Source organism: Carcharhinus amblyrhynchos, chromosome 1 (assembly GCF_965287045.1).
Source record: "Carcharhinus amblyrhynchos chromosome 1, sCarAmb.v2.hapA, whole genome shotgun sequence".
NCBI lineage: Eukaryota > Metazoa > Chordata > Chondrichthyes > Carcharhiniformes > Carcharhinidae > Carcharhinus > Carcharhinus amblyrhynchos.
The window spans coordinates 177,400,655-177,422,093 of NC_137324.1; the positions used below are offsets into that span (position 1 = coordinate 177,400,655).

A 21,439-nucleotide genomic window follows, 5' to 3' on the forward strand; every position below is an offset into this window, starting at 1 on the left:
GCTCTGAGGATGGGGATGGAAGTTCTGGGACTACATCATGTACACACTCAGGCCACAGGATGGTTTGCGACAAAAGGTGTTAGAGTAAAACTCACAACCTGAAATGGATGTACCCTTCCTATTTATCCTAGGTGCATCGGCCGTGCTAAATCCTTCCTCAGTGTATCCGAAAAGGTGCCGGAGTGTGGCAACTAAGGGATTTTCACAGTAATTTTATTGCAGTGTTAACGTAAACCTGCTTGTGACACTAATAAATAAACTTCTTTTTAGACTAATGACATTAAAATGAACAAATATTAATGCTGAGTGAGGACTTACTATCAGTCAGGGGTTCCCAAACCATGGCTCATTGTCCCTGTTGGGAACCCAGGCCAGAGTTTTGTGGCCACAAGTTCTAAGCCTGTAATACTGGCTGTGGGGTGGCTCTATTGGAAGGGTTACATTGGGTCACTTTGATCAAAAATACAAGTCCCCAGACAGACAGATTCTGGCTGGTTACCCTGGGGTTAACTGGGGCAGCAGAGAAGAAGCAAGCCAGGATGTCACCAGCTCAGCAGAGAAATTCTCTCCTATTTGCTGGAGATAATTCTGGAGATCCCCCAACCCCCCCCTCACGGTCACAACTCCCCACATTCATTCCCCCCCACGCTCACAACTCCTTCACTGCTATTTGCCCCCATTCTCATTCCCCCCCCCATTCTCACAGCTGCTCTCCCTCTCATTCCCTGCCCCCACTCTCACAACCCTCCTCACGCTCGTATTCTCCTTTCCACTCACCATTCCCCACTGCTTTTACCTGTCCCCCTCTCCACTCTCACACCTCCCCATCCTGGCACGGTGGGGAGAAAGGTTTGCGAAGCACTAATATCAGCTCATAACGTCCAGGCTCCAGTCCTGGTCTTCACCGCTTGGTTATCTGGTTAGAACAGAAGGGGCCCACAGTTTAATACCTTATTCTGAACATGGTGCCTCTGGCAGTGCAGCATTCCCTCAGTACTTCACTGGGAGTGTCAACAGAGTAGATTTTGTGCCGAAGTGAGAATTAAACCTGAGGTGGGAGCAGATCCCACTGAGCCATAGCTTCAGGGTGGTATGGTAGCACAGTGGTTAGCACCGCTGCCTCACAGTGTCAGAGACCCAGGTTCAATTCCCGGCTTGGGTCACTGTCTGTGCGGAGTCTGCACCTTCTCCCCGTGTCTGCGTGGGTTTTTTTTCCAGCTGCTCCGGTTTTCTCCCACATTCTGGAAGACGGGCTGGTTAGGCACATTGACCCACACAGGGGCCAGAGTGTGACAACTAGGGGAATTTCACAGTAGCTTCACTGCAGTGTTAATGTAAGCCTTACGTGTGGCTAATAAATAAACTTTAATATGCAGCAGTGTCAATTAACAACTGCTCTGTTTCTAATTTAGTTTCCTCGGCCTGACAACCACATTTCATTGACCGTTCTCCAGATAAACCAGAAGGACATAAAACTCCCAAATTACAACCCATTATGAGAAGGATATTAACTACATGGTGTGGACTTATATGGCAGTGAAAGTTTGGGGCCCTTTGTTTTGAGTGAGCAATCCTTGCATAGCTAGAGCAAACCTTCATATAGAAGATACTTGTGTCTCTCATCTTGTAATGTGATCTGATGGGACCCTTCCCCAATTTTGGCTCAGTATCATAGCAACCAGATATACTGTTCACTCCGATATCCCTTATCTAATTGGCTCAGGTACAGGTTTTATTGCTGCTTGTTGGTGACATTCCTGCCAATATTTAGTCTCATTCCTGCCGGGTGTGCAAAGCCTATTATTTCAAACTTTGCCGGACCTTCCCACACAGCCTCTGTGCCACTGTATTTAAAAAATAACCCCCACACCCAGATAATCCCCGTTTGGTCTAGCGGTTCGGGCTAATGGTTCACAGCCTCCTGCGAACAGGTTAAATTTAGTTGGCTTTTGAAATCACTGCCTCTAGCATGTAGCGGAGATCAGTTTACCTGTGGTTAAACTGTTTGGGAGCAGATGTTAAATCGTGGCCTCCGCCATTAATCAAAGTAGGCTCAGAATACCCCGCAGAACACCAGCCACTGACCTTTTTGGGTTAGGCTGTGTTAGGTTTGAGATGGCGGCAGAATATTGAAATAAACTGCCCTGTACTGGGGCAACTTGTCTCCAGGTACTTAGACTAACTGAGAAAAGGGAGAACTTCATGAAATCCCAGCTTCGAATAGAATCATAGACTCCCTACAGTGCAGGAGGAGGCCATTCGGCCCATCGAGTCTGCACCGACTGCAACCCCACCCAGGCCCTATTCCCGTAACCCCACATATTTATCCTGCAAATCCGCCTGATACTCGAGTCAATTTAGCATGGCCAATCAACCTAACCCACACATCTTTGGACTGTGGGAGGAAACCGGAGCACCCGGAGGAAACCCCACGCAGACACGGGGAGAATGTGCAGACTCCTCATAGACAGTGGCACAAGCCAGGAATCGAGATGTCTCTTTGTCCAGCTAGGCGGTTACGTATTTTTGATTGAAATTATTTTCCAATCAAAAATGGAAGGACTTCTTTCTCTGCACGAACACATTCTGAATCGGGTTTGTGTTACCTTCGGGGGAGATATGTTGAACGTGTGTTTTAGGGCTTAACGTGGGCCAATTTACACATTCCTCTAGCTAGTCAAACTTTTACACCTGATTGACTCAAGGGCAAAATCCTCTGCTTGTGCACCAGTCCAAAAAAAAATCTTCATTGCTCCAGTGGAAACCGGTTCTGGAATCTCATAAACTGGATGTGACTGTAGTAAACTGCAATTTTAAAAAATGCAACACAAAGTTTGAGGTTTTACCAAAGGCATGGAAAATTAAAATGAAATTGCTCAGATTAACTCCTTTGCACCCCAGTATCTTGTTTCTTGTTCCTTTCTGGGACGTGGAGATCACAGTCAAGGATAGCATCTACCACCCAAACATGTTGCTCTTAACATTTCAGTGGGGAATTGAGAGTGGCTGTGGGTCTCGAGTCGCAGGTAGGCCAGACCGGGTAAGGAAGGCAGATCTCCTTCCCTAAAGGACAGTTATAGAATCTTACAATCCCTACAGTGCAAAAGGAGGCCATTTGGCCCATTGATTCTGCACCGATTCTCCAACAGAGGATCTTACCTAGGCCCTATCTCCATAACCCCACGAATTTACCCCGCTAATCCCCCTAGCCTACATATCTTTGGACACTAAGGGACAATTTAGCATGGCCAATCCACCCCACCTGTAACTGCAATACTATATTCTGCACCCTTTCCTTTTCCTTTTCCCCGATTAACAGTATGCTTTGCCTGCAAGAAACAATACTTCTCTCTGTATCCCAATACATGTGATAATAATAAGTCAAATCAAACCCAACCTGCATATTTTTGTACTGTGGGAGGAAACCCACACAGACACGGGGGGAATGTGCAAACTCCACACAGACAGTCACCTCAGGCCAGGATCGAACCCGAGTCCCTGGTGCTTTGAGGCAGCAGTGCTAACCACTGTGCCACCGTGCCTGATTTGTCATCAAATTCACTCACTGTAACTCACACCCCCTCCTCAATCCTTGTGCTTTTAATTTCCATTTGATATACAGAGATATTCTATTGGGTGTCTGGTTCACTCAGATCCCTCGCTGACCTGTTAGCATTGCAGACTTTCACAAACCTAATGGAGACAAAACCTTTGAGCTGCAGGGAGAAGTCTAACTGACAGCAAAGGCTGTTGGACTCATCACTACAGCAGAACCTGACCCAGTTATCTGGTATGCTTTTGACTGGTGCACAAGCAGAGGATTTTGCCCTTGAGTCAATCAGGTGTAAAAGTTTGACTAACCAGAGGAATGTGTAAATCGGCCCACGGTAAATCCTAAAACACAGATTCAACATATCTCTCCCGACTGTAATACAAACCTGATTCAGAATGCATACGTGCAGTTGCCCGCTCAGCATTACGATAAAACACGGACATTGTAAAATGCACTATCGGCATTAATTAATTCTGCAATTTCAGAGAAAAAGGTCCTTCCACTTTTAGTGAAAAATAATTTCAATCGAAAATGAGTAAATGTCTAGCTGGACGAAGAGACTTTTTGAATAACTGACATCACTAAGCTGTTTTCTGTTTCTAAAACAGTAATAGGAGCTGGACGGATCTGTCATCAGTAACTCAGAAATGTGTTTGGCATTTGTCATCCTGTTTCTCCCTGGGTTTTTTTCTAACAGATGGCACCCAATCACTAACATTCAGTCTGTCTGGCTTTGCTGAGCACAGTGAACATCATAGACTTTGATGCCAGCCTTGGACCGGGGTGGGCACAGTAAGAAGTCTCACAACACCAGGTTGAAGTCCAACAGGTTTATTTTGAAGCTTTCAGAATGCTGCTCCTTCATCAGGGACTCTTCACTCACCTGATGAAGGAGCAACGCTCCAAAAACTCATGATTCCAAATAAACCTGTTGGATTTTAACATGATGTTCATAGAGTCATAGTGATTTACAGCATAGAAACAGGCCCTTTGGCCCAACTTGTTCATGCCGCCCTTTTTTTTAAACCCCGAAACTAGACCTAATTGCCCATATCCCTCTATACCCATCTTACCCATCTAAATGCTTTTTAAAAGACAAAATTGTACCTGCCTCTACTATACCTCTGTTCCAGACACTCACCACCCTCCGTGTGAAAAATGTGACTCTCTGGACTCTTTTATATCCCTCTTCTCTCAACTTAAACCTATCCCCTCTAGCTTTAGACTCCCCTACCTTTGGGAAAAGATATTGACTATCTAGCTGATCTGTGCCCTTCATTATTTTATAGACCTCTATAAGATCCTCCCTCAGCCTCCTACGCTCCAGAGAAAAAGTCCTAATCTATCCAGCCTCTCCTTATAACTCAAACCATCAAATCCCGGAAGCATCCTAATAAACCTTTTCTGCCCTCTTTCTAGTTTAGTAATATCCTTTCTATGATGGAGTGCTGTGAGACATCATAAACTTTCAACAACCACATGCCCAGACCAATATAAGAACATAAGAACATAAGAAATAGGAGCAGGAGTAGGCCATCTAGCCCTTCGAGCCTGCCCCGCCATTCAATAAGATCATGGCTGATCTGTCGTGGCTCAGTTCCACATTCCCGCCCTCTCCCCATAACCCTTAATCCCCTCGCTTATCAAAAACCCATCAACCCGCGTCTTAAAAATATTTAGTGAGGCAGCCTCCACCACTTCAACAGGCAGAGAATTCCAGAGATTCACCACCCTTTGAGTGAAGAAGTTCCTCCTCAACTCCGTTCTAAACCGCCCCCCCTTTATCTTGAGGCTGTGCCCTCTGGTCCTACTATCCTTTCTGAGCGGGAAGAGTCTCTCCACCTCTATCCTATCCATCCCATTCATCATCTTATATGTCTCAATGAGATCTCCCCTCATTCTTCTAAACTCTAACGAGTACAAGCCTAGTTTATTCAGCCTCTCCTCATGGCTCAACCCGCTCAACTCCGGTATCAGCCTAGTAACCCTCCTCTGCACTCCCTCCAAGGCCAAAATATCCTTGCGTAAGTACGGCGACCAAAACTGCACACAGTACTCCAGCTGCGGCCTCACCAATGCCCTATACAGCCGCAGCAAGACCTCCCTACTTTTATATTCAATCCCCCTCGCTATGAAGGCCAGCATCCCATTCGCCATATCTGGTTGTTATTGGCCATATTCAGTGAAAGCAAAGATCCGTTGACCCAAAAATTCAATTGCACCAAAGAACAGGTGGCCTTGGGGGGGTGGTGGGGGGTGAGAGGTGAGAATGAAGATTGGACTTGCTTATTCATGTCTTTGAAAGGACATCAGAAACAACTTGCATTTACACAGCTTCTTTGGTATCAAATCCCCAAGGTGCTTCACAGGAGTGCTATCAGAATAGAAGTGACACTGAACCACATGGGCAGATATTAGGTCAGGTGACCAAAAACTTGGCCAAAGAGTAGAACATCTTAAAGGAGGAGAGGAGAGAGAGATCAGGAGGCAGACTGGTTTAGGGAGGGCCCTAAAAGCTGAAGGCAATGGTCGACATTTGGGAATTAGAGATCCATAAGAGGCCAGAATTGGAAGGGCACTGAGATTTTGCCTGGCTGGAGGATGGAGAACAGACTTGGAGGAATTTCAACAGAAGGATGAACATCTTTAAGTTGAGATGTTGTGAGACTGGTAAGCAAGGTAGGTCAGTAAGCACAGGATTGAGGGGAGAATGGAGCCAGTGGAACTTAGGAATCCAGCGGTAAGGAAACTTCAGGATAAGATAATGATTGCAGGAAAGGCTGCTTGGATTTGTAGCATTATAACCAACTCAGACAGTGCACAGTAGGCTGGAATTCCTGTTATTTTGCAGAGACAGAAAGTCCTCTGAGGAACACTCCTGCTTCCAGTGTAAAGGAGTGGCTCAGGTGAACAATGACAGGAAGCTGGGAGGCTGTAGGTGGTGCACCCAGATGTTATTCTGGAGACTTGAACTCCATGTCTAGGTTGACACCTTGGTGCAGTCCTAAAGGAGTGTCACATTGTCAGGTGTGCTGTTTTCCTGATAAGATGTTCCACCAAGGCATGGTCAGTCAGGTGTATGTAAAAGATGGCATTAGTGCAGGAAAGTCCTACCCAGTTTTCTGGCGAATATCTATCCCTCAGTGAAACCGATTATCTGGTCATTAGCACCCTGCTGTTTGTGGGATCTTGCTGTGCACAAAGTGGCTACTGCATTACATCAGCAGCTGCATTTCAAAAGTGTTCCATTGGCTCTATAGCACTTTGAAGCATCCTCATGTCATGAAAGGTGCTATACAAATGCAATTACTTCAGTTCTCAGCTGATAGGACAAGGCTACAATTCTGGAAAAAGGCTGCTGACTTGTCAGCCCAAACCTGGATATTGTTGCATTTCGATATGAACTGCCTCAGTGTCTGAGGAGTCACAAATGGTGCTGAACATTGTGCAATCACCAACGGACATTCCACTTCTGACCTTCTGATGGAGGGAAGTATCTATCTATCTATCTATCTATTGATTTGATTTATTATTGTCACATGTATTAGCACACAGTGAAAAGTATTGTTTTTTGCGCACTATACAGACATAGCATACCGTTCATAGAGAAGGAAAGGAGGGTGAGTGCAGAATGTAGTGTTGCAGTCATGGCTAGGGTGTAGTGAAAGATTAACTTAATGCGAGGTAAGACCACTCAAAACTCTGATGGCAGCAGGGAAGAAGCTGTTCTTAGGTGACCTCAGGTTTTTGAAGAAGGTGGAAGACAGAATGTCCGGGGTACGTGGGCTCCTTAATTATGCTGGCTGCTTTTCCAAGGCAGCGGGAAGCGTAGACGGATCAATGAACGGGAGGCTGATTTGCGTGACGGATCTATCTATCTATCCATTATCATTCATTTTCTTAATCAAAGTAAACCTGAAAGGTGTGTCTAACGCTGGTGCTAACAACCCTTTTAAGAACCTCCTTTGGTATATCCCAAATTCTGACCATCCCAGAAGTGGGAATCTTAAAATTAAACTGTTACAAATATAACCTGCAAATAGAATCTAAATAAAATGATTTAAGAGGGATAACTGGGAGAATGTTACAAGCAGGAATTCAATCCTGGTGCTCCAATGACTTGTATAAACCAGTGGAGAATTCCTCTCACAGAATTATGATGCCATTCAAATGCCTCCAACGAGATTATTGCCTTCTCATTTCACTGCCCTCGATTATTCCACATTCACTAAATTTAAACAAGCTCTCGTTAAATTCTTCCACACATCAATCACATTCTAAATTCAGTTGAAATGATTCTATGTTTCTGGGGAAGATTCAAATATCTTCTCCTTTGGAAAGCCTGAGCATTTTCAAATCTGTGTCACCGCGTAATTTTTCAATGTTTTACAGAACTGCCAATCCTCTTCTTTACCTTTCTGCAATGTCTTTGACGATTCAAAGGCATATCATTTCTAGGTTAATGTTCAATCGATTTCACATAGGATTACATAAATTATAGAGAATTTACAACACTAAAACAAGCCATTCTGCCCAACTGCTGTATGCTGGTCTTTTTGCCCCAGATGAACTTGCCCCAATCTTACCCGTGGCAGGGTGGCACTGTGGTTAGCACTACTGCCTCATCGTGCCAAGGACTTGGGTTTGATTCCTGGCTCGGGTCACTGTCTGTGCGGAGTCTGCATGTTCTCCCCGTGTCTGCGTGGGTTTCCCCCAGGTGTTCCAGTTTCCTCCCACAGTCTGAAACATGTGCTAGTTCGGTGCTGAATTCTCCTTCAGTGCACAGACACCAGAGTGTGGGCGACTAGGGGATTTTCACAGTAACTTCATTGCAGTGTTAATGTAAGCTTACTTGTGACGCTAATAAATAAACTTTAATCTTTATCTCTCCTTTCAGCTTCTATTCCTTTCTCCACCTTGTGTTTATCCAGCTTCCCCTTAAATGCAAGTGTACTATTCATTTGAACCACTGCCTCTCTCAGCATCCTTTGCATAAAGAAGTTTCTCCTGAATTTGTTTTAAGAGAGTATTTTACATTTAGGGATTTTGGGCTCCTCCACTCTCTGGATAAAAATCTTATCCTTATGGTTGAATTCCTCCGTAGCCCGTGCTCCTTCCCACTCTTGTAATCTCCTCCAGCCATACAAATACTCGGAATACTCTGCATTACATCATTTCTGACCATCTGTACATCTCTTAATTTTCCTCACCCCTCCATTGGTGTTCGTGGTAGCACCGTCCTGTAAGGGGTAACATTTCGGAGGGACCCGTCTGGCCAACTGGGTCGGAGCGCACAAATCTGGAGCTGAGTGTAGGTTTCCTTTGTCGTTCAGGAATCTGGAGTTGTGTAGCATCCCTTCAACCTTCTCTGCTCCAAGGAGAACATGTTTATTCATTAAGATTCCTTTTAGAGAAATAGCCATAGAGTCATTGAGGTTTACAGCATGGAAACAGGCCCTTCGGCCCAACCTGTCCATGCCACCACTTTTTTTAAGCCATAAGCCTGTCCCAATTGCCCGCATTTGGCCCATATCCCTCTATACCCATCTTAACCATGTAATTATCTACTACCCCTGGCAGCTTGTTCCAGACACTCACCGCCCTCTGTGTGAAAGAAATTTTCCCTCTGGACCATTTTGTATCTCTCCCCTCTCACCTTAAACCTGTGCCCTCTAGTTTTAGGCTCCCCTACCTTTGGGAAAAGATATTGACTATCTAGCTGATCTGTGTCCCTCATTATTTTATAGACCTCTATAAGATCACCCCTCAGTCTCCTACACTCCAAAGAAAAAAGTCCCAGTCTATCCAGCTTCTCCTTATAACTCAAACCATCAAGTCTCACTGGCATCCTAGTAAATCTTTTCTGCACTCTTTCTGGTTTAATAATATCCTTTCTATAATAGGGTGACCAGAACAGTACACAGTATTCCAAGTGTGGCCTTACCAATGTCTTGTACAACTTCAACAAGACGTTCCAACCCCTGTATTCAATGCTCTGACTGATGAAACCAAGCATGCCGAATGCCTTCTTCACCACTCTGTCCACCTGGGACTCCACTTTCAGGGAGATAACCCTGAGTCGTTTTAGACAGTGGCGTAATCTAAATATAGGTCAACCAGTTTTCAAAAAGAAAACATCATTTGAATTAGTTGAGTTCAATGTTTACAGACAGACAAAAGAAAGTGAGTGAAACTATTTTTATTTCCCGTAGTGATTGGAAAATGAATATACCTTTCATTTCTACGTGACATCCAATGTGTGTGTCTCCATATATTGGTCATAGCCAGGCTAAATATTAATGCTGGCACCAGCTCAGATTGGAAAGCTAAATTTATTCCAACTGATGAGACTACCTTGGGACTGTCCACATGGCAGATGAGTGTGAACAGGCAGTCAGTATATAGTTACACAAACCCAAAGTGACTTATATTTGAAGCAATGAGTTATCAGCAGGTCTGTCTGCCATGCAGAGTAACAGAGTACTATCACTGAGTTAATGGGCGGATGAATACTGCACATGTCAATAGCTTTCACTCAGTATCTCTTTAATAAAGTTAATTTATTAATCGCAAGTAAGGCTTACATTAACACTGCAGTGAAGTTACTGTGAAATTCCTCTAGTCGCCACACTCGGGTTCCAATTCAGGTCAATGCACCTAAACAGCATGTCTTTCAGACAGTGGCAGGGAAAACAGAGCGCACGGAGGAAACCCATGCAGACACGGGGAGAACATGCAAACTCCACACAGACAGTGACCCGAGCCCGGAATCGAACCCAGGTCCCTGGCACTGTGTGTTAGCAGTGCTAACCACTGTGCAGAGACTGAGTTGCTATGGGCTGAATGTCCAGCTGGGGGCGGGTGTCCCATTGCCACTTGGACACTTCTCGCTGCAGACATTCAATGACCACGGGTCTCTGCCTCCATCGTGGGAGCAAGTCCAAAGCTGCTGGAAAAATCAAATGACCAGCCGTTTCCCTGGTCCCACCAGGATTCACCTGGCAAGCCTCCAACTACCCCCGACCCTCCCTCCCCACCCACCCCTCACTGCTGTGGGTAAAATCCCAATGGTGGCAAGGGGAGGCCCATGGGTAAGCAGATCACCACCCCCGCCCCCCCACCCCTAGTCTACAGCACTGCATTCTTCCCCCACCCGAACACCCCAAAGTCACTGACCCCCCCACCCCAGGGTTTTCTACCCTCCATCCCACCCCGGGATCCCCAGGACTTACTTACTCCTCAGCCCTGGGGCTTAGTCTCAGGCAGAGTGCTGTAGTCCTGCTCCTGGCCAGTGCTAGCCTTGGGTCTGGTTGGGTTGACAGGTCTTCATTCAAAGGGTGATCGGAAATCCACCCCCTCCCCCTCACTGCTAAACAACTTCCAGGTGAGCGTTGATGGCCCAGCAGCTGTGTGGGAGTCAGCGGCTGCAAGTTCGATGCCCACTAGTGGGATGACTAGCACCAATCACTCACCTTAGAATTCTCCCCTAGGATAGAGCAGGACAGCTGGAATAAAACGGAGTGTCACAAGTGAGGGGTTTGTCATATAAGGAATGGTTGAGGACTCTGGGTCTGTACTCGATGGAGTTTAGAAGGATGAGGGGGGATCTAATTGAAACTTACAGGGTACTGCGAGTAAGTGTGGATGTGGAGAGGATGTTTATACCAGTGGGAAAAACTAGAACCAGAGGACATAACCTCAAGGCTAAAGGGACGATCCTTTAAAACAGAGATGAGGAGGAATTTCTTCAGCCAGAGAGTGGTGAATCTGTGGAACTCTTTGCCACAGAGGAGGCCAGGTCATTGAGTGTGTTTAAGACAGAGACAGATAGGTTGTTGATCGATAAGAGGATCAATGATTACAGAGAGAAGACAGGAGAATGGGGATGAGAATCCTGTCGGCTATGATTGAATGGCGGAGCAGACTCGATGGGCTGAATGGCCTAACTTTGTCCCTGTATCTTTTGGTCTAATGGTAGCCCCAGTCACGCAATGAAGGATTTCCCACTTTGTGTAACGTTGATTTTTATACATTATCAGCCTTGACTCCGGGTCATGGGACTGGGCGGGGTAGAGGGTGGGGATGGGGGGGTAGGGAATGGGGCAACATGTGTGAGAGGCGGTAGTTGTATCAAATTGTAGGCTGACACGCGAGTGAAGGGGTGCTGCAGTGCCAGAGGTGCTGCTTTTTGGATAAGATATGAAGCTGAAACCCTCTCAAATAGACACAAGAGATCTTGTGACATTATTGCATAGAGGGAGCAGTGGAACTTCCCTCAGCTTCTTCGAGTCAATATTTACCCTTCCACCAACATCACTAAAAACAGATTGCCTGGTCATTATCACATGGCCATTCATGGGAGCTTGCTGTGCACAAATTGGCTGCCCCCTTTTCCTAGAACAGTGACTACACTTGGAATGTACTTTGTGGACCGTGAAACATGTCCTGTGGTTGTAAAAGGCGCTACCGAAATGCAAATCTTTCTTTATTTCACTTGAACTAATAACCAGAAAATGGAGCAGACACTTGTTTAAGTTTATTTATTAGTGTCACAAGTAGGCTTACATTAACACTGCAATGAAGTTACTGCGAAAATTCCCTAGTTGCCACATTCCGGTGCCTGTTCGGGTACATTGAGGGAGATTTTAGCATGGCCAATGCGCCTAACCAGCATATCTTTGGACTGTGGGAGGAAACCGGGGCACCTGGAGGAAACCCACACAGACACAGGGGGAACGTGCAAACTCCACACAGACAGTGACCCAAGCCGGGAATTGAACCCGGGTCCCTGGTGCTGTGAGACAGCAGTGAAAACCACTGTGCCACCGTGCCACCTCTTGATCCACCTGGTCCAAAATTCTGATGGTCTTCTGACAGGTACATAGCTGTTCCAGGAGTGCAAAGGGTAAGAGTTAGTCCTGAAGATTTCATAGTCCAAATACAGGACAAATTGTGACCATTCTCGGTCTGTGAAGGTAATGAAATTATTGAGATTCCTTCAAATAAAATCGGCTTCATACTAAAATTATTAAGGCATTCATCTGATTGGAATTTTAATGATGGCATTAATTACACAAGGTGCTTTCAGAGGTGACATTGTCCATCTGGTATGGACAAGTTGGGCCGAATGGCCTCCTTCTTTGCTCTAACTTTACTATGGTTCTATTTATTTCATTTCAAATTAGCATAAAATCCAGATTTGTGCCCCAGTGCTGTCCTGAGCGAGTGCTGCACTGTCAGAATGTTAACATGGCTCCAGCTGGTCATATTTTTACTTCTAAGCCAGAAATTGTGGGTTTAAATTGCACTCCCGGATTTAAGCGCGGCTGACCCTGCGGCAGTATTGAAGGAGTGCTCTACAGGCTGGGAGCACAGTCTTTTGGGTCAAGTGTTGAAACTGAAATCCTGGCCAGAATTCTCCGATCGCGCCCGCAGCTGGGATTCTCCAGTCCCGCTGCGACAAATGGAGGTTGAGCTGAGTGCCAAATTCTCCCTTCTCGTTAACAGCAGTGGTGGGGCGTGGGAGACCGGAGAATTCCTGGCTCCTGTCTGTCCCTGGATGTAAACCATCCCATGGAACTGTGGGGTCATCCAATATTTACCCTGCAAATCAACATTGCAACATAATCTGGTCACTATTGCACTCCTGGGCTGGAATTCTCCCATCCCACTGTGTAACACGGGAAACACAGCAGCCAGTTTGTGCACTGGGAACTTGGACAAACGGGCGGAATTCTTCGGCCTCACTGGTCTAAAACCCAGAAATTCCCGCTGGATCGTCAATGGCGTTTCACATTCTCCGCCCACTAAAATTCCAGTGGCGGGCGGGTTGCGGAGAATGTAAAACGCCACTGACAGTAGGGCGGGAATTTCCGGTTTTTAGACCAGCGTGACCGGAGAATTCCACTTTTTTTGTCCAAACTTGAATCAGAATTTCCAGCTTAGAAGTGAAGATGTGACCAGCTGGAGCCATGTTAACTGTTAACATTCGGACACTCCCTGTGCACAAACTGGCTGCTGTGTTTCCCATGTTATGATGTGGAGATAGTAAAAAGTCTGACAACACCAGGTTTTAGTCCAACCGATTTATTTGATAGTAAACGCACAAGCTTTCGAGGTTTCCCTCTTTGTCAGGTGAATGGAGAGTTCTGGCCTCGGACAGAGCATATAAAGCGCAGTTTAGAGATTACTGATTAGAATGCGAACCTTTACACCTAACCTGCTGTTCAAGTCTTGAACAGATCATGATGTGGAGATGCCAGCGTTGGACTGGGGTAAACATAGTAAGAAGTCTCACAACACCAGGTTTAAGTCCAACCGGTTTATTTGATAGTGAACCCACAAGTTTTTGGAAACGGTGTTCCTTCGTCAGATAACCTTCCACACACCTGATGAAGGAACAGTGTTTCCGAAAGCTTGTGGGTTTATTATCAAATAAACTGGTTGGACTTTAACCTGGTGTTGTGAGATTTCTTACTGTGTCTCCCATGTTAAACAGTGAAGTATTTTGAGACATTCCATAGTCACTAAAAATCCTAAATAGATGGAAGTTGTTCTTTCTGAAGACAAATGATCTGGTCATTTAGCCCATGTGTGTAAGTAGCCTATTGTTTTACCCACATTTAAAGCACCTCCTTGTTTCTTCCTGTTCCTCTCCTAGATGTTTTCCAGAGTTGTTTGCTATTTCAGTCTTCACAATAAACCCCCTCTATCAACAGTTCCCTATGTTTTTAATTGGTTGCTGTAATCAGCTAGGGAACTGGACCTCATCCAATTAAGATACTTCGGTTTGGTTTAACAGGAAGCGAAGCTGCCCGGTGTGAGCACCATGCACAGGGCACAGGCAAGGGGTGTCAGGGGGACCGGCGTTTTACACGGCAGAGAGCTGAGCCGGAGGCAAATGGGCTCAGAAAGCGACAGGAACGGGGTACTTTCACAAGCCATCCCTCTGGGCGAAGCTTTTGAAAATGAGGAGATTGAGCAGATGTGCTGCGGGTCTCAGTTCAGTGTGTTCGCTTTGAAGAATGGCAGAGTTTACACTTTGGTCAGTGACCAGACAGGGAGAGGACAGCCAGGTAAGTCAGATTAGGGCGTTTGATCTTCTCGGACATCCGTGGGTTGGGAAGCCCTTTGGGGGAAATCCTATGGCGGGTGAAATTATTTTATTAATTCAAAGAGAAATCAAGAAATACCTGGTTTCTATCGGAGTGCCATCATTTGTTTATCTGCCCGAAATACATAAACTAATCCAGTCCCCCCGTTCCTTTCCCATGCACTCGTATAAGCAATTAGTAAAATATTTAAATGTTTTTTCAGCAGCTGTAAAGAATAATTGTACATAAAGACATGTAAATCTCATTTACATTGCATGTGAACTCTGTGTTAATAGTTTTTGACAGATTAAAATAACTACGAATGTTTTACCCAGAGCAGTCACGTTTGTTTTTGCATTCAGTAACTTACAAATATTTAACGTGATTATTTCATACAATAAGTTGCATTGAAATAACTAACTGGTTGTGTTGGGGCAAACACACTCTCCCCATTTAAACAGCGAACAGTTGAGAGGGTGATGAATCCTCCAGTGTTTGTGAGGAGGGTTTGTCACGGGTCCCATGCATCAGCAACCTTTTGTATTGATTCAGATAATGTTTACATGGAATGAGTTTCAGTTTTAACATTCTCGGGGTTTTGCTTTGCAGCCCTGCTCCCAGTACTTACTTTCACTTTCAGTTCTGTGAGAGAGTGTGCCGTGCCTGGAAATGGAAACTTCTGTTAAAGGGACTATGGCAGGGATCACATGGTGAAGACCTGTTCCAAGACACACGCATTATCCTTTTGGTTCATGTTTATTGAAAATGTGCAATTTCTGTGCAGTCAGACTGTCGATTTTACTTTTGCATTTTAAATCACATCGTGTTGACAAATTTGAAGTTTTTTTTTCAGAATTACAGAATATTACAGTGCAGAAGAGGCCCTTCAGCCCATCAAGTCTGCACCTGAGTGGGTTAGCACTGCTGCCTCACAGCGCCAGAGACCCAGGTTCAATTCCCGGCTCGGGTCACTGCCTGTGCAGAGTCTGCACATTCTCCCCGTGTCTGCGTGGGTTTCCTCTGGGCGCTCTGGTTTCCTCCCACAGTCTGAAACACGTGCTGGTTAGGGTGCATTGACCCGAACAGATGCTGGCATGTGGCGACTAGGGAAATTTCACAGTAACTTCATTGCAGTGTTAATGTGACAAATAAGCTTTATTGAATGTCACGGCGTGCCAAGTGCGCGTCCAGGTACTTTTTAAAGGATGTGAGGCATCCTGCCCCCACCACCCTCCCAGGCAGCGCATTCCAGACCCTCACCACCCTCTGGGTAAAAAGGTTTTTCCTCAAAGCCCCCCTCCAAACCTCCCACCCCTCACTTTTAACTTGGGTCCCCTCGTAACTGACCCTAAGGGGAACAGCTGTCCACACTGTCCAGAATCTTTTTTTTTCCCTGAATGTATCCCAGGTTATTTTGTTATCTGAATTTCACTTCCCGATTCACAGCGTTAAAATAAATAACAGAAAGGAAGGTCCTGGGGTAAGAGGTTGCAGTTTTGTGGAGAGACTGGGGATCGTCCTTCTCCAAGCAGGAAGGCCAAAGGGAGGTTTAGTCGAAGTGTTCAAAATCACGAAGGGTTTTAATAGAGTAAATAAAGAAAAACTTCCTCCTCAGGTTGACAACTGCGATTAAAAGTATTTTTGGAGATTTCATCATGTGACTTACCCTCACGTACGCCATTGGTTCACCAACACGTCCACCCTTGTAATGCTTTGCCTTCCAATGCCCAATTGGAAAGCAAAATGACCCATTAACCAATTGGAGGATGCCAGACTAGCATACAAACTGTCTCCTTTTGCCATTTTCAATATCGTTTAATATCTAATAAAGAGAAATGTTCAAAGAAAATAACAAATTGAAGTCTTTTTTTTGATGCCCCAATGGTTTTTCTCCAGGGTGACACACAGCAATGCCCTGGAGATTGAATCCCAATTCCTGGACGACCCTGGAGGGTCGGTATCCCCGGGGCGGAATTCTCCCAAATAAGAAAGTGTCAAATTCGCGTGAAAACTGGAGTAATTCACCCTGATTTTTCAGTGGGAGTTCAGAGATGAATCTCCCACATTCTGTGCACTGCAGAGGCCACCAGTGTGAATATCGTTACATTTCAGGGTGCGGGGCCTATTCCCACTCTAGTAACAAGTTATAACTTGTTATTAGTCTTGTTATAATGAGGCGAAAGTCAGTGTGCAGAGCGGGCACCGATCTGTCAGTACCGCGGTCAGCGCACGTGCAGTGACCCCACACTGATGGCCTCTCAATTGCTGTCTGCCTCAATCACTGACCAGCCCCGCAACCCCCACGACGCTCGCTCTCTCACCTCCCCCCCCCACCACCACAAACCGATGGCTGGCCCCCTCAATTATTCCCAGGCCCAGCCCTGACCACCGCCCCCCCATCCCCAGCCTGCCCCGATCTCTCCATCCCCTGCCCCCTCCCCCAGCAGTTCCGATCCTCCAGCGGGCTAACTGCCCCCCCCGTCCCCCGCAGCCCCCATTACTGGCCTCTCTCCTTCCCCGACTAATCCCTGGGCAGAGGGAGTCCCCCCCCCCCCCCCCCACCCCACCCATTGCCCCAAAGGCCCTGCCTTAGGCCCTACTGCCCATGCCCGGTGGAGCAGTGCCAAGGCACCCCCTGGGCATTGGCACTTTGCCCCATGGGCAGTGCCAGGAGCACCAGCTGGCAATGCCAAGGTGCCACCACCCCCTGAACATGTGACCAGCTGGGAGGTCCCAATTGTCCCCCCTTTCACTCCAGTGGGATGGGCTGCTAGTTCTCCCCCCCCGCCGGAATCTCTGGACAAATCCTTTCCCTCTATAGGTCTTTGGGAATACATACTAGTTTCCACCTGTGTCCAGATTCAAAGTGATTTTTCAATATTTCTTATCTTTGGCTAAGTTGGGCTGGGTGATGGGAGAGAGGAATAACGTGAATGAAAGGCACTCAGTATACAACAACGACAACTTGCATTTGTATAGCACTTTCCTTGTAGGGAAAAAAAATCCTAGCTGCTTCACTCCAGTGCCTGTTGGGGTACACAGAGGGACAATTTTAGCACGGCCCAATGCACCCTAACCAGTAGATCTTTCAGACTGTGGGACAGCATCCAGAGGAAACCCATGCAGACACGGGGAGAATGTGCAGAATCTGCACAGACAGTGACTCAAGCCGGGAATCGAACCCAGGTCCCTGGCACTGTGAGGCAGCGGTGCTAACCACTGTGCCACCATGAGGTTGACGACATACCAGCGCTGCATTTTCAGGCTGGTGCTTTTTCAAGGCCTCCCTAACAAAGGGAGATCTCCAGCCTATCCTGTAGCTGTGGGCTAACTTTAGTTTTAACGGATTCTTTTCCCACCGCAATCTTCCGCTCCTGACAAGGATGAGGTAAGTCAGAGCTCTGTCCTCCGGCCAAAGATTGACAGTCCATCACTGGAATAATTTTCATTTGCTCCATTGTTCAAACTGGCCATCGTCTGGTAGTGAAAACCTCACGCGCCCCACTGCCGCTGCCAGCGAGAACGGAGAATTTGGCGCTCAGCCGAAGATCCATTCACTGCAGCGGGACTGGAGAATCCCAGCCACAGGCAAGGTTGGAGAATGTCCAATGTAAGCCTGCCAAATTACACTTCTTCTTTCCTTTAACAGGAACCCTCTTAATGGGCAAAGGTAAAAGATAATGTTAACTACAATATGAAGAGATTTTAAAGTCTTATTAACCCTTTTCCTTACAGCCTGATCCAAACCTCACGAAGCTCAGGATTTCTCAGTGTTTAAGGTGGCACGGTGGCACAATGGTTAACACTGCTGCCTCACAGTGCCAGGGACCCAGGTTTGATACCTAGCTTGGGTCACTGTCTGTGCGGAGTTTGCACATTCTCCTCATGTCTGCGTGGGTTTCAACCGGGTGCTCCGGTTTCCTCCCACAGCCTGAAAGACTTGCTGGTTAGGGTGCATTGGACCATGCTAAATTCCCCCTCAGTGTACCCTAACAGGCACCCGAGTGTGGCCACTGGGGGATTTTCACAATAGCTTCATTGCAATGTGAATGTAAGCCTACTTGCGATTAATAAATATACGTTACATTACATTGCTACATTTTCCATGCTTCTTATATTTTGTACCTTTTTATTCTGCGCAGAACTGGTTAAAGAGTTGACAGAGCATAAGATTCACACCATGGACAGTGGAACTGCGTACATTCTCTATGTTTCTGAGGCAGGGAATGTGTTTTTCAGTAAAGTTCAACGCAAGAAATGCAGAGTAACCGCAAAGCCATTTAGTATCACCGTGCCACGGTAAGAGTCAGTTTAGTTGTAGGGGATATTAAATCATGGACAATCCTTGTTTTACAACATTATTCGTGGGGTTATGTGCCCTGGAGGAGGGGAATAAAGCTGTGTATACAGGAAGGGGTGTCACTGGAGAGAGTGCAGCACACATTTATCAGAATGATAAACTTTTTTTAAAATTTATTAGTCACAAGTAAGGCTACATTAACACTGCAATGGAGTCACTGTGAAATTTCCCTAGTTGCCACACTCCGGCGCCTGTTCAGGTCAATGTATCTAACCAGCACACCTTTCAGACGGTGGGAGGAAACCCACGCAGACACAGGGAGAATGTGTAAACTCTGCACATGATGTGGGTATGCCGGCGTTACTGTGTAAACTCTGCACAGACAGTGACCCAAGCCAGGAATCGAATGCAGGTCCCTGGTGCTGTGAGGCAGCAGTGCTAACCCACTGTGTCACCCTGTTGTCTCAAGAGTTAAATTACGAGGAACAAAGTGATGTTGTTTTCTCTCAGAGTTCGAAGGTCAGGGTATCAAGAGAATCTGATCATTTGGGTAAAAATAAACTTTATCCTTCGGTTGGGCATGTCTCGGGCTGGGGGATCACAGTCTAAGCAACTGAGTCAGACACTTCAGGAGAGAAATTAAGAAAGAGTTTCCACACACAAGATGTGGTCGAAGTTTGAAACTGTTTCGCAAGAGACAATTGTGCAAGAGGAATTGCAAAGGATGTGAGGCAAAGGCAGGTTTATGAAGTTAGTTAGCAGGGCAGCGATAATCTCACTTAATGGCAATGGAACACAGCCTGTTCCTGTTCCTATATCTTTCTGTATTCTTACAAAAAGCAATGGGAGAATATTGCACTCAGCGCACATCAAGTACAGTTTAAAAAGAATCTGAAACAGATTTTCACCATGTCACACTTTGGGATGGATTTGTGGAGCCCACGGTGCAACAGGGGGTTCTGTTGTGTCTATTAAATGTTTTAATCTTCCTTGTCCAAGCTCCCTCTGCACCCGGATAATTCCTCATACCGAGCCACAGCGAGGGCAAAATCTATCAGGGACGCCTTTTTGCCATTTTGCTGTGGGGCAAAGATGTGCGGGTTAGCTGGATTGGCCATAATTGCCCCTCAGTGTCATGGGGACTAGCTAGGGTAGGTGCATGTGGTTGTGGGGATAGGACCTGTTTGGGATTGTGGTCGGTGCAGACTCAATGGGCTGAATGGCCTCCTTCTGCACTGTAGGCATTCTATGATTCTATAATTATTGTCTGTAAGACACAGGAAAACATCCCAAGTGCTTCATCAGTGATTACTGAACAGGATTTAACTTGAGGACAAATTCTTAATTAAAAAGGTTGGTCCTAAGTCTTATCCCAAATGGGGGAAAGAGACTGGAATTTTACCGGCACGCCTGACCCGATTCCAGGGGCCAGGCTCGGCTCGGAGAACAGCATTCTCCATTGGCCTCGGGTGGGATTGTATGAACCTTGGGTGGACGCGCTGGTAAATTTCCATCCAGAGTTTTGGGGAATGGGGTCTAGGATTGAGGGGGGGGAAGGGCCTGAATAGGTGAAGGCACGGCTGCCAAAGATGGAGTGAGGGATGAGTAAGAAGGGAGGGTAATTGGAGGAGGGTAGATTTCAGAAGTTGGCTGGAGTCAAGGCTGTTACAGGTAAAGGGAGGAGAGAGGCCACGGAGGGATTTGAACACCAGGATAAGTTTAAAATCAAGGCACTGCTTAAACGAGTCAGCAAGCAGTGCGACGGTGAACGAATAGGTTAGGGTACAGGCTGCAGATTGATGTCACTAGAGTACAAATGTGTTCTGAAATGAAGTCCCAGGGTAAATTATTGATTACTGATTTTATTTATTTACACAGGTTGCTGACAGATTTAGCAGAAATGTGTGTTATTCAGGTTGCCTGTGGAAACAGTCACTCACTGGCTCTGTGTAGAGGTAAGGAAATCTAGGGGGAAATACACAGGAGAGGTCAGGATATTCTGCTGGGGGTCACTGCAATCGTACCAAACATCATAAACCAGCTACCGGTCTGATAGGTCAGGGCTGATCACAGACAGCAAAGCAATTAGAGTTTTACAATAATCTCAGAGCCAACAGCAAACAGAGAGAAAACATCATTGTACTGAGGGAGTGCTGCACTGTCAGAGGGTCAGTACTGAGGGAGTGCCGCACTGTCAGGGGGTCAGTGCTGAGGGAGTGCCGCACTGTCAGAGGGTCAGTGCTGAGGGAGTGCCGCACTGTCAGAGGGTCAGTGCTGAGGGAGTGCCGCACTGTCAGAGGGTCAGTGCTGAGGGAGTGCAGCACTGTCAGAGGGTCAGTGCTGAGGGAGTGCCGCACTGTCAGAGGGTCAGTGCTGAGGGAGTGCCGCACTGTCAGAGGGTCAGTGCTGAGGGAGTGCCGCACTGTCAGAGGGTCAGTACTGAGTGAGTGCCACACTGTCAGAGGGTCAGTGCTGAGGGAGTGCCGCACTGTC

The 21,439-nt window shown here is 46.5% G+C and overlaps 1 protein-coding gene across 1 annotated transcript in view; it reads left to right on the top strand.

Moving 5' to 3' along the window:
• Positions 1 to 21,439, top strand: part of LOC145342839 (putative E3 ubiquitin-protein ligase HERC3) — a 54,723-nt gene that overhangs the window by 30,687 nt on the left and 2,597 nt on the right. The window contains exons 4-6 of the mRNA XM_080188379.1: positions 14,355 to 14,628; positions 18,789 to 18,945; positions 20,825 to 20,901. Of these exons, the coding sequence (XP_080044505.1) occupies positions 14,355 to 14,628; positions 18,789 to 18,945; positions 20,825 to 20,901 (508 nt within the window). The remainder of the gene's footprint in view (positions 1 to 14,354; positions 14,629 to 18,788; positions 18,946 to 20,824; positions 20,902 to 21,439) is intronic.